The sequence below is a fragment of the Schistocerca cancellata genome, chromosome 1 (genome assembly GCF_023864275.1).
Source record: "Schistocerca cancellata isolate TAMUIC-IGC-003103 chromosome 1, iqSchCanc2.1, whole genome shotgun sequence".
Taxonomy (NCBI): domain Eukaryota; kingdom Metazoa; phylum Arthropoda; class Insecta; order Orthoptera; family Acrididae; genus Schistocerca; species Schistocerca cancellata.
The window spans coordinates 174425921-174438325 of NC_064626.1; the positions used below are offsets into that span (position 1 = coordinate 174425921).

The 12405-nt window shown below is 38.3% G+C and overlaps 1 protein-coding gene across 1 annotated transcript in view; it reads right to left on the minus strand.

The window, feature by feature from the left end:
• LOC126160489 (protein dopey-1 homolog) overlaps positions 1-12405 on the minus strand; it is a 328138-nt gene that overhangs the window by 198919 nt on the left and 116814 nt on the right. The window contains exon 13 of the mRNA XM_049916952.1: positions 4640-5636. Within this exon, the coding sequence (XP_049772909.1) occupies positions 4640-5636 (997 nt within the window). The remainder of the gene's footprint in view (positions 1-4639; positions 5637-12405) is intronic.

Here is a 12405-nt window from a genome sequence, read left to right on the forward strand (position 1 = left end):
TCAGACCACATCTTCTGGTCTGGAATTTGTATGAGTACTCAAACAGAAATATCTAAAATAAAATATGAACTTACTGAAAATATTTCCTGGTAAGGTGAATATGGAACTGGATCTTGAATTAAATCTTGTGATTGGATTACAGAGACAATAACTGTTAATGGATTTCATGTTTTTAGATGCAAAGATCCTATTTTAATCAGCTAAAAATAAAATAGGAGAATTACGAGCAGAGTTTTTTTTCTGGACTATAACCACAAGGTGAAAAACTTGTAAATGAAGTTCGAAAATTTTTATTATGGAACAAGAAGACATGTAATTTTTTCTAACAAGATGGAAAGAACTGCTACACAAACATATATCAGGGGCTATCAAAGGAAAACAAGTCAGATGGAAAAACTGTTCACTATTTCAAAAGTAATTGCCATAACTGTTAACAAATTTATCCTAATGTAAGATAAGACAGTCAAGCCTTCATGGAAAAAGATTTGTGGTTGCCTGTGGAACCATGTGCGAACCCAGCCATGCACCTCTTCATCCAAAGCAAATCAGTGGCCATGAAATGTTCTTCAGGGGCCCAAACATATGGAAATAGCCTGGGGAGAGATCGGGACTGTACAGAGGATGTGTAAGGGCTTCCCATTACAACATCTGCAGCATAGTCAAAACAACCCTGGCAACATGTAGAGAGGCATTATCCTATAACAGAATGCTGCTGTCCATCAACATTCCAGGGCATTTGGACCTGATGGTGCACTTCAAATTTTGCAAAGTGTTCGCCTACTGCTGTGGGTTAATTGTGGTTCTGTGGTCCAGAAAGTCAATGCGCAGTGGGCCCTAGCAGTAGAAGAAAAAGGTCGTCAGGACTTTCCCACAGCTGACATTCACGGCTTTGAATTTTTTTGGTGGGGGTAAATCAATGTCCTTCCATTTTTGGCTCTGACACTTGGTCTCCAGCTCAACATGATAATACCATGTTCCATCTCCCATGAAAACATGGGGCAGGAAATGATATTCTCCATTTTGATACCACTCCAGGTGCTGCAGTGACGTTGACATTCTGTTCAACTTCTGCTCCTCCATCAGACTGTGGAGAATCTACTTGGCTTAGATTTTCCAGGACTGTCATGAAGACGTGGTGCTCAGCACGATTCAAATGCCTTCCATTGTCCACCATTGTTAAGTTCTGACAGCAGCATTCACCGCAGCAATGACAGAAGGGGTAATGACATTAACAAGCCTGTCCTGGCTGACTGCTGTCTTTCAATGACACCTGATCTCCTGGATATCATTTATTTCAAGCAATCACACGTGCGTGTGACATACTACATTCACCATATATAGCAGACATTTGGGCAGGAAGTTACTGAATTTCACTTCCTGACACTCATTCCACTGCACTACACATTGCTGTTCCTCTTTCCCAGCCTGCATAGTTAAGTCAGATACACACACAACTCATTGCCCTCATGTCAAGCACGAGCAACAGACAAACTGCACAGTGGTGAATGTTCACTCTGTTCCTTTCTGGCTCCCAACAGATGACACATCTATACACACACCTACCTGCATCACCATGCCCATACAATGTCCATTACATTGTGTCTCTTGTTTTCATCTGACTGGCTCTTATAGTATGTCCAAATGATCAACAGTGACAATTATCTTAATTTTGCTCCAGTTCTATGCTAGTTATCAACATCTGAAGAGGGAAAAGAATATCTGGAGCAGGCTTTGTGAACTCCATCCAGCAGAGCATGGGCATCTGTGAGCTTCTGAGGTGACCTGCTGGTCAGATGCACCTGATAAATTGCCCACTAGGTAGCTTAATATATAACATGTGACCTTGTGGCCTGAGCACATTGAGTAGTAATGATTCTTGCCATTAACAGTCTTCTACTTTGTAGTGAATGTGAAAAAGAGCAAGGGAAATTACCATGAGTAGCCTATTACCAATATCACTTTATTGTGAAGAATAGTTTTTGTTCACTGGAAAATTGGAATGGTGCTTTGTGTGCCAATATCAAGAGCAAAGTGTAACAAGATGTAAATTTGAAGCACAGAGCATTCATACACAAATAGTCTACCTTTTTTTTTTTTCAGGAATAAACTCTAAATATCAGAAGAGTTTCACGGAAGTAATTTTTAGATCACTTACTTTGACAAACATGCATCCAATGCAGCATTGCTACCAGATAACAATGAAATACATACCACTGAGACAATTAGCACTCAGATCTCTTTCAGTAACCTGCTCAAAAGCTATATGTGCGCCATCACTGAGGGCTCAACATGAGAAGCAGTAAGATAATTTGAGCGAGTTCACTTTTCCAAGTAAACTGTTTCTCACAGGATTCACAAATAGGCATATAACTGGAAAAACACGACGCAAAGGGGTCACAATTTTGTTGCTTATTCACTAACATTTAATGGGAGCACAGATGTAACAGACTTAACTTCAGTGAGGTGCTGACTCAGAAATGCAGGTAATTGAGGAAAACTATGGGAGATGCACAGAATGTATAACCTACAGTTATCACATTTTTGAAGTGAGGAGTAAAGTTGATGAAAACATATTCATTGTAGGCTAACATGACGTGCTGTATGGTGGATTAGTAAACACAAAGTTCTTAGTGCTTCTCTGCAGTTTGGTAGAAAATCACCCTATTTTTGGAAATGAACTGAGAAGCATAGCACTAAGTGATGGCAAATGGGCAGCAGACTTAGCGTATCTCATTGATATAAAGAATTATGTAAATCTGAAATATCTCTATAAAGAATTATGTAAATAACTGAAATATCTCTCACTGCAAGGAAGGAATCTACATGTCTAAGGGTCATTATATGTATGAAAATAAATGCAATTTCATCTCGCTGAAAGATTTGCAGTTACCCCCAAATTTATCTTTTATGGTACATCAAAAAACTCTTGTGCAACTTTCCTGGAGTTTCAAAACAGGTTTTGACTACCTAAACAGCACAAGAAATCAAGTACTTTATTTAGCAAGCCTTGTACACTTGCACTGGGAATTGTACTTCTGGTAAAGAAATAAGAGATAATTCTGATACTAAATTTTATTCTACAAGACCAACATTAAAGACCAAGGCCAAATACTTTAAACTTGTAAATAGAAACAAATCACAAATGTAATACAAGTTTTTTTATTTTTGCCTTAGTTTGAATTTTATCTGTTCAACACAACTAGTTAATACTGCCTATAACTGGGCATACAATAATTGGAGAAATGTGTAGAAATTATTCTCCACAACAAGCAACTGAGAGTGTAGAACAATTTAAGGAAAAGGAAGGTCAGTTTTTAATGATCTTTAGCATTGTAATGAATGAGACAGATGAGACACCCAGGCAACCTCAGGTGCAGGGGCCTAACTATCTGAAGATTGGAATCGGCGACAGAGAAAGACTCCAATCAAATCCCGACCCCCGACCCCCCCCCCCCCCCTTCCACGGCTCTATTTTATGTATTTTATGTCCCAATTGGGACCAGAGGCAGATGCAGAATAAAGACACTTCTCAACGACAGAGCTGACAAATGGACACTTCAAATGGAGATGTTGGAGAAATTAAAACAATAAACATTGGGTACTATCAGAAAAAAACTTTCTTCACACATACAGAAGAACTGTGTAACTCATTGTAAAATAATTCAATTTGTTAAGAACCTGAGCTGGCCAATACGGGGTACGAACACAACCATACAAAGTTCTGCAGGAGGTTAAAAGAGAGCTTGTTCAAGGAATGAGACTTCAATGCACTTCAGAACAGCTTTGGAATGGTCACTCAGTACTTGGGTTCCAAGTGCTATGACTCCTTGTTCGAGTCATAGCTGGTAGATGTCTATTCACGCACAGCCCTAGGCCACAGTGGAAACGCACATCCCACTACCACCTACACAGACTGCTTTCCTCCAAGGTGCACCATGGACTCTGCACAACAACCATGCCTGCAACACATCGGTCATTAAATGGCAATGACATGCACTTTAGTGTTCCCATCATTGTTCACATGCCAATGTCAATCCTCTATTGGTCTCACAGTAACAATAAAAAAATGCTGCAAAGTGATTCTGGAAGATTTAATCAATATCATGACCTTATTTTGTATTCCTTCTTTTTATCACAAGGACACAACAAAAATAACTGTTTTGTAAACGGTAACTGACATTCACTAGCCAAGGTTCAGTATCACATTTTGCGAAAATAAATTATTGTAATGAACACTAGTTACATTCCTATAGCTTGTGCATCTACTCCATTTATTATCGGTTTGCAAATGTTACACTCAAGTGCAAGTCTACTGTAATCATTACATGTAATAAACTTTAATTAACAGCAAATGTGGGGCACTGATCACATCTATTACTACAATGTTGAGGTCATTAGAGACAGGTGGGAGTTAGGAGCTTATATGTGTGTTGACACAAGTGGTCCAATTATCTCTCTGTGGTGTTATTAAAATTAGAATTGTTTTATATTTTAGGTCTCATTCATATTGTGAACAAAGTTTCTTCTGTTGCACACTTCATGCTATCACATTTTTACTGAAATGGATGCATAAAATAGATAACTAAAGACTCTGCAATCATAGTATGCTAAATCTTTAGAGAAACACTATATATCATACCTGATCTTTTTCTTCAAAACTGCTGACAACTTTATCCAATACCTCATACAATATTTGTTCAACTATCTCCTTGCTGGTTGTTACTTCCTTCCCCATTTCAAGACAGCTATTTTCGGCAACTGAATCATCAAAGTCGGCTAGTACATCCTCTCCAAGTGACCATCTTCTAATAACACCAGTGCTATCCTCACAACTTTCTGATAAATTACTATCAGAAGAATTTTCTTCTTCGTCTCCACAACTGAGACTAGTTTGGCTCCCACTGCCAAGTTTCCTGTAAGTTCCATTTGGCAGTATGTCAGACTGTAGAAATTCAGCACTCTTGCTCTTTTTGTGAATTGCAATTGTGGAAGCATTGCCAAAAGCAGCCAATTTATTTCTCCCCCGCCCACTTCTTAACTTCCAAGAGCGACCAAACCTAGGCAATTCACCAGGGTAACTTGATGCCTCAGGTGTTTTACTGTGTGAAGTAGCAGTAGAGTCTTCCTCAGTAGCAGAATCATTTGAGTTTGTATTGCTGCTAGCAGATGCAGCAAATGGATTCACAAATAATGATATATTTCGACAGCTAGAGGGAGACGGTGCTTGCAACACATCTGGAAGTTTCATGCAAGAATCTTTGTCTGTGATGTGGCATTTTCCATTACCACCAGCTGCCAGTGTTGTCATTGTATAAACTCTTCTTGCAAAAGCATCACCATGTCTGGGAGCACAAGTACTTGACACATGATAGATAATGTGGCCATCAATGGAGCTTATGGCATAAACTCGAGGCACATCAGTAGACGACAGGTTCTGTGGACGGTCACGCTCTTTGACACTGACATGCAGTACACTAACACGAGCTGTGGCTGGATCCAATAGCATCAGCAGAAGAGGATCTATTAAGCGAGCAACATCACCACGAACCAATGAATGAAGTAGCCATGTCTGGGCCTGTAGCCGTAAAGGGCAACTCTCACTTTGTTGTAACTGATCTAGCATTTTCAGCAGACACCTGCAACATTAAATCACGTATATGGCACAAGTTATTACAGTGCTGCAAACGAATATCACTTAAAATGTACAACAAAAATTTCTGGATATTATGTGAAATATGTGGGTGTGCTTTACAATGAATATGAGAATGAAATTTCATTCCATTGCGATACCAGTTTTCATTTATTTTCTATGCCCTTCAATGTTTTAGCCTAAATGAGAAAGACAACACTGCAAAGTAACCTCAACCTTGTGAAGTATAAGGACTTGTGAACATGTATTTCACAAGATAAGTCCTTGTGGAAATGAATTTCCGGTCCTTGTTCTACATTTTTACAAATACCGTGAGAGAGGAGGGTGAGTAAAATGTATAGAAATTAGTGCATTGTGAGTTTCATAATTTGCACTAAAATCACTATAGGACATTTGATTTTGCTGGTACCATGCCCCATAGGGCATAATTTCAGTTTTTCTTCTGGTTAATCATTAGGGGTTTTATAATGTCACAGGAATACAATAATAAGCTGACAAGAGAAAGTAAGTGCCTTGAAGAAGAAAATATAACTAGTGGAAATATGAATCAAACATATTTACTTTTGACACACCCTAGCACTGTCAGAACAGTATTAAAAAAATTTTTAAAAATGTCAAGAAACACTTGGAAACCACAGAGTAACCTATTTGCTTACGGACAATGCTCATTATAAAACTTAATACTAGTTTAAAGTGCCAATAAGTTGACATTAATTTTCTGCTATTCGGCTTTTCATACTACTCTATTGAAATTTTAATTTCAGTTTCATAGTGTTTTACATCTAAACACAAGGGAATTAACAATCAGTACCCTTTCAGCATTTTCTCACTTGTTACACCGCTTAAAAAAAAAAAGTGGCTATTTTCTAAAGAGGCATGTTGATGCACTAATTATTTTCACCAATTTGCAAAAAAAAAAAAAAAATAAATAAAATAAAATAAAATAAATAAATAAATAAATAAATAAATAAAAAAAAAATTGTATGTGACACTATTGATATAACAGAACGTGTGCGCTAACAGATTTTTCCCTTGGCAACTGTTGGCTCATGAAATGCATACCACCAGTTCGATTCCTGCCTCATACAATTTGTATTTTGGGAGTGTTTTGGGACCTATTTAATCATGGAATATTGGAATTTAACAGAATATTCTATATTTCTACAAACAGGAGCACAGACTGCTGAGGCACACAGTACAGCTCTGTATGCACTTTTGTGTTCTCTCAATAAAGATGCTGTCAGCGTGAAGTATTCGTTCTTGTTTACGAACTTTTTACTGTAACTGACACTCAATTCTAAATGACATAGTAAGGTGGAGATGCTGGGCGTCTCAGACACTGACACTGAGATTGACAACTATACTGACACTGCCATGAATTCAATAATGCTACACACAGAAAGTTTGAAGTGGGATACACTTGCAGATAGATGACACGTTAAACAGAAGGGGCTGCTCACTAAATTCTGAACGGGGGGCAACAGATAGTGCAGCACACAGCTGTTCCTCGGTTTGTGTCAGAGATACCCAACACGACTGTCTCCACAAGGGATTGTGCACTGCTGGTAAAGCTGTTTTATAAGAACAGTGACAGAGCATCAGTAGCCCTACAGCAAGGATATGAAAAAAGACCCTGGTCTGGTGTCCGCTATAGGTCTGGAGTAAATGATTACAAAGTTCAGAATGGCAGGTTCTTTTGAAATTCAATGTGGCAGACACACGACAGCAGTTGATCCACCATCTGTCAAAGATGTGGCCACAGTATTGCAAGAGGGCTCAAGTGGTGGTGTGCAAACCTACAGTGCAGGGGGAATTGCCCTAATGCTGGACATGTCTGTGAGCAAAGTGCATAAAATCCTTCAAAACAGCCTGCATTGCTATCCATATAGAATTACTCATGTTCAGGAGTTGCTTCCTGCTGATCCGGCAGCAAAACAAACATTTGGCTTTTTTTGTACTACCTCATCCTGCAAAGATGACTGTGTGGTTCAGGTTGATAGAATCATGTACTGTAGGGCTGTGCTTTTTGAGGAGAAGAGTCCTGCGTGTCCAGTTACCTGTACAGTCACTAGTAAATGCCTTGAGAGTCTTTTGCATGCCAACACCATTCTAACTCTTCAACAGTGTGGATGTGTGGGTAGAATCATTTTTATGCAACATGGCCTTCCTTTGCGCATTCTATAGATATTGAAGCAGCTGCTGCAGAGACATTCCAGAAACACTAGAATTATCAGCTGCCATTTTCCTATCGCCTGGTCAGCTGGATCACCTGATCTTCATCTGTGAGACTTCTGGCTATGGTGTTATCTGAAAGATACTACATTCAGTGCTCCAGTTATGAATGTAGCTGAATTGAAGGCATGCACTGCGCAGCGAACCCCGAGAAACTCCAGTTTGTTTAAAAAGATGTTGTTTATCTATTTAAACTTGTGGCTTTTACAATGGACAGCATATTGAACATGTCTTGTGCCAGTTTCATGACAGAGTCATTTTGCATTTTATATGGGTTTTGGCCATGGGATACTTAAAAAGCAATGTCATTTTGCTTTTTAAGCATTTTTTTTACCCTCAGGACCATAAAAAACCAGTATCATTTTGCTTTGTATGCGGTTTTTGACATCACAACAATTAAAAACTGATTTTTCCCAATCTGTTGTGGTACGACCTTGCAGTGGTGGATGGGATTACCTAACTAAAGCCTGGTTCACGTAAGATGGCGCTTCCGCGCGCATAGATGCGGAGCAATAGGGAGGCATGGAGGGGATGAGGTTTGTGCATGCATGGCGTCAGAGAGTGGGTAAACGAAGTCCATGTTACCAAACTGTGTTGCTGCGGTCAATAGTCATGTTCATTTGCCTTTGGTACATATTATACATACAAATCTATGAGGGAATAATACATTTTAAAACCGATTTCGATCATTCGTCTACATGAGAGAAATCTTGCTTCTTACTTTTCAGTCTTGATATTGTGTCCGCTGGTCCACAACAATTGTCTGTGTGACATTGGAAGATGAGAACAGATGATTCAGCTTTGTGAAGCCATCAAGTACAATTTTTCTCAAAATGAGGATTGTCTAATGACAAGATCATCGAAAATAATTGCCATTTATTGCAATTTGGACTGTATTATAAGTAAAAATGTAATACGTAATAAAATAAACTTCAGACTCACACCGAAATCATTATATTTGTTTGACAACTGCTTCTATTCTGTATAATTTTTTAAATGTGTATAATGAGTGTATGTTGGTTTGTTTCACTGCTGTTCAGTGTAAATCACAATGCAGAAAAAAGAGTTAGTGATAGCAAACACTAGTGCAAAAGACAATCGTAAAAATTTTCAGTATATTATATTTTTCAGTGTCAACAGGCATTACGTGTTAGTTTAAACTCGTTCGATGTTACAGTGGGAGAAGACTTTATGATCCATTGAACAAGCAAACAATTAACCATCTTCAGTGAATAACTCAACGGAATGCGGACTGATAATGTCGAAAACCATCGATATCTTGACATGTGACCCTCCCTTTCATTTTAAGGCATTTTCCAATTTGTGACATGAAAATAACAGGGGTCTATGTGTTCAAATATCAGAGTTTTTGATGAATTTATCCACCCACATTCTCTCAAGTAATACAACAGGCTGGGAAAAGCATAACTTCTCCTTGGGCAATGTGTTGAACATTATTGTCTGAATACTTCACAGGCTACATATTCTATTCAGGGTCTATACAAGGCCGATGTACTTGAGGACAATATTATGGAAATGGAAGAGGATGTAGATGAAGATGAAATGGGAGATATGATACTGCGTGAAGAGTTTGACAGAGCACTGAAAGTCCTGAGTCGAAACAAGGTCTCGGGAGTAGACAACATTCCATTAGAACTACTGACGGCCTTGGGAGAGCCAGTTTTGACAAAACTCTACCATCTGGTGAGCAAGATGTATGAGACAGGCGAAATACCCTCAGACTTCAAGAAGAATATAATAATTCCAATCCCAAAGAAAGTAGGTGTTGACAAACGTGAAAATTACCGAACTATCAGTTTAATAAGTCATAGCTGCAAAATACTAACGCGAATTCTTTACAGACGATTGGAAAAACTAGTAGAAGCTGACCTCGGGGAAGATCAGTTTGGGTTCCATAGAAATATTGGAACACTTGAGGCAATACTGACCTTACGACTTATTTTAGAAAATAGATTAAGGAAAGGCAAACCTACATTTCTAGTATTTGTAGACGTAGAGAAAGCTTTTGACAATGTTGACTGGAATACTCTCTTTCAAATTCTAAAGGTGGCAGGGGTAAAATACAGGGAGCGAAAGGCTATTTAAAGTTTGTACAGAAACCAGATGGCAGTTATAAGAGTTGAGGGGCATGAAAGCAAAGCAGTGGTTGGGAAGGGAGTGAGACAGGGTTGTAGCCTCTCCTCGATGTTATTCAATCTGCATATTGAGCAAGCAGTAAAGAAAACAAAAGAAAAATTCAGAGTAGGTATTAAAGTCCATGGAGAAGAACTAAAAACTTTGAGGTTTGCCGATGACATTGTAATTCTGTCAGAGACAGCAAAGGACTTGAAAGAGCAGTTGAACAAAATGGACAGTGTCTTGAAAGGAGGATATAAGATGAACATCAACAAAAGCAAAACGAGGATAATGGATTGTAGTCGAATTAAGTCGGGTGATGCTGAGGGAATTAGATTAGGAAATGAGACACTTAATGTAGTAAAGGAATTTTGCTATTTTGGGAGCAAAATAACTGATGATGGTCGAAGTAGAGAGGATATAAAATGTAGACTGGCAATGGCAAGGAAAGTGTTTCTGAAGAAGAGAAATTTGTTAACATCTAGTATAGATTTAATTGTCAGGAAGTTGTTTCTGATTGGTTGGTAGGGGATATTCTGAGGCATCAAGGGATCACCAATTTAGTATTGGAGGGCAGCACGGAGGGTAAAAATCGTAGAGGGGGACCAAGAAATGAATACACTAAACAGATTCAGAAGGACGTGGGTTGCAGTAGGTACTGGGACATGATGAAGCTTGCACAGGATAGAGTAGCATGGAGAGCTGCATCAAACCAGTCTCTGGACTGAAGACCACAACAACAATAATACACTGTAGAACTACCTCCTCCTTTTGTATTGTGCATCTTTATAATGGATGAGCTTCGAGCTGCTTCTATGTCACTTCTTTCAATTAAAAAGTGTCTTCTTAACTTATTTGAAACCAATGTATTTTAAAAGTCTATACACTGAAAAATGAAGCCAGCTTGGTCAGGCATAATTGTAACAAGTTACTGTGATGTTGGGTATTCCCTTCTTACACATTTCAAAGATGGAGCACTTTAAAATATCAATGTCAAAACCATCTATTTATGTTAGAGGTTTCTTGTGATTTTGATGATTTTCAGTTGACACGAAAACAAAATTTCCTGAGTTTTCTACAGCTCCGACACTTTTGTTTACTATTATCTGTACATTTCTCTTCCTGACATGTGCTGCTGCAGTTCGTTCTTGAGTCTTGAAAATGTCAAAAATAGAAGTATCGATTTCAGATTCATATTTGAAGGAGATATAAATGCGGGACAAAACCTCCTCGACTGTTTGTGAAGCATCTACATCTACATTATGACTCTGCACTTCACAATTAAGTGCCTAACAGAGCGTTCATAGAACCACCTTCAAGCTATTTCTCTACCATTCCCCTCTCGAACAGCACACAGGAAACACCAACACTTTTATCTTTCCTTGCGAACTCTAATTTCTCTTATTTTATTACGATGAACATTCCCCCCTATATATAGATGGATGCCAACAAATTATTTTCACACACTGACGAGAAAGTTGGCAACTGAAATTTCATGAGAAAATCCTGACACAACGAGAAATACCATTGTTTTGATGATTGCCACCCCAATTCACGTATCATATCCATGGCAGTCTCTCCTCTATTTTGTGAAAATACGAAATGAGCTGCCCTTCTTTGAACTTTTTTGATCAATTCAATCTGTAGTGGATCCCACAGCTGACAGCAATACTCCAGAAGAAGGCAGAAAAGCATAGTGTAAGTAGTCTCTTTAGAGGAGGTGTTGTATTTTCTAACTGTTCTACCAACAAATCACAGTCTTTGGTTTGCTTTCCACAGAACATTACCCATGTGATAGTTGTATTTTAAGTCATTTGTAATTGTAATCCTGAAGTGTCTCGTTGAATTTACGGCTTTTAGAATTGCGTGTTTTATTCTGTAAACCGAATTTAGCAGATTCCTTTTAGTAATCATGCGGATGACCTCAGAGTTTTCATTATTTAGAGTCAATTTCCTCTTTTCTCACAATACAGGTATCTTCTCTAAGTCGTTTTCTAATTTGTTTCAATCTCTGATGATTTTATAAGATAGTAAATCACAGTATCATCTGCAAACAGTCTAAGTGGGCTGCTCAGATTGTCTTCTAAATCGTTTATTAGATCAGGAACATTTGCTTGCAAACACAAGATATCACTTCTATCACTTCTGCACTTCTGTTTTACTCGGTGATTTTCTGACAAGTACTACATACAGCGATCATCCTGACAGGAAATCATGAAACCAGTTGCATGACTTGGACGATACTTCATAGGCAAGCAATTTAAGTTGCTTGTGAGGAACTTCACATTTATTGCCATCACGTGACATTTTCATTTGCAAATCACACTAAAACGTTTACAGATACACATTCACAGTTGTACTGCTACAAGAAAGTAACATCGACATCT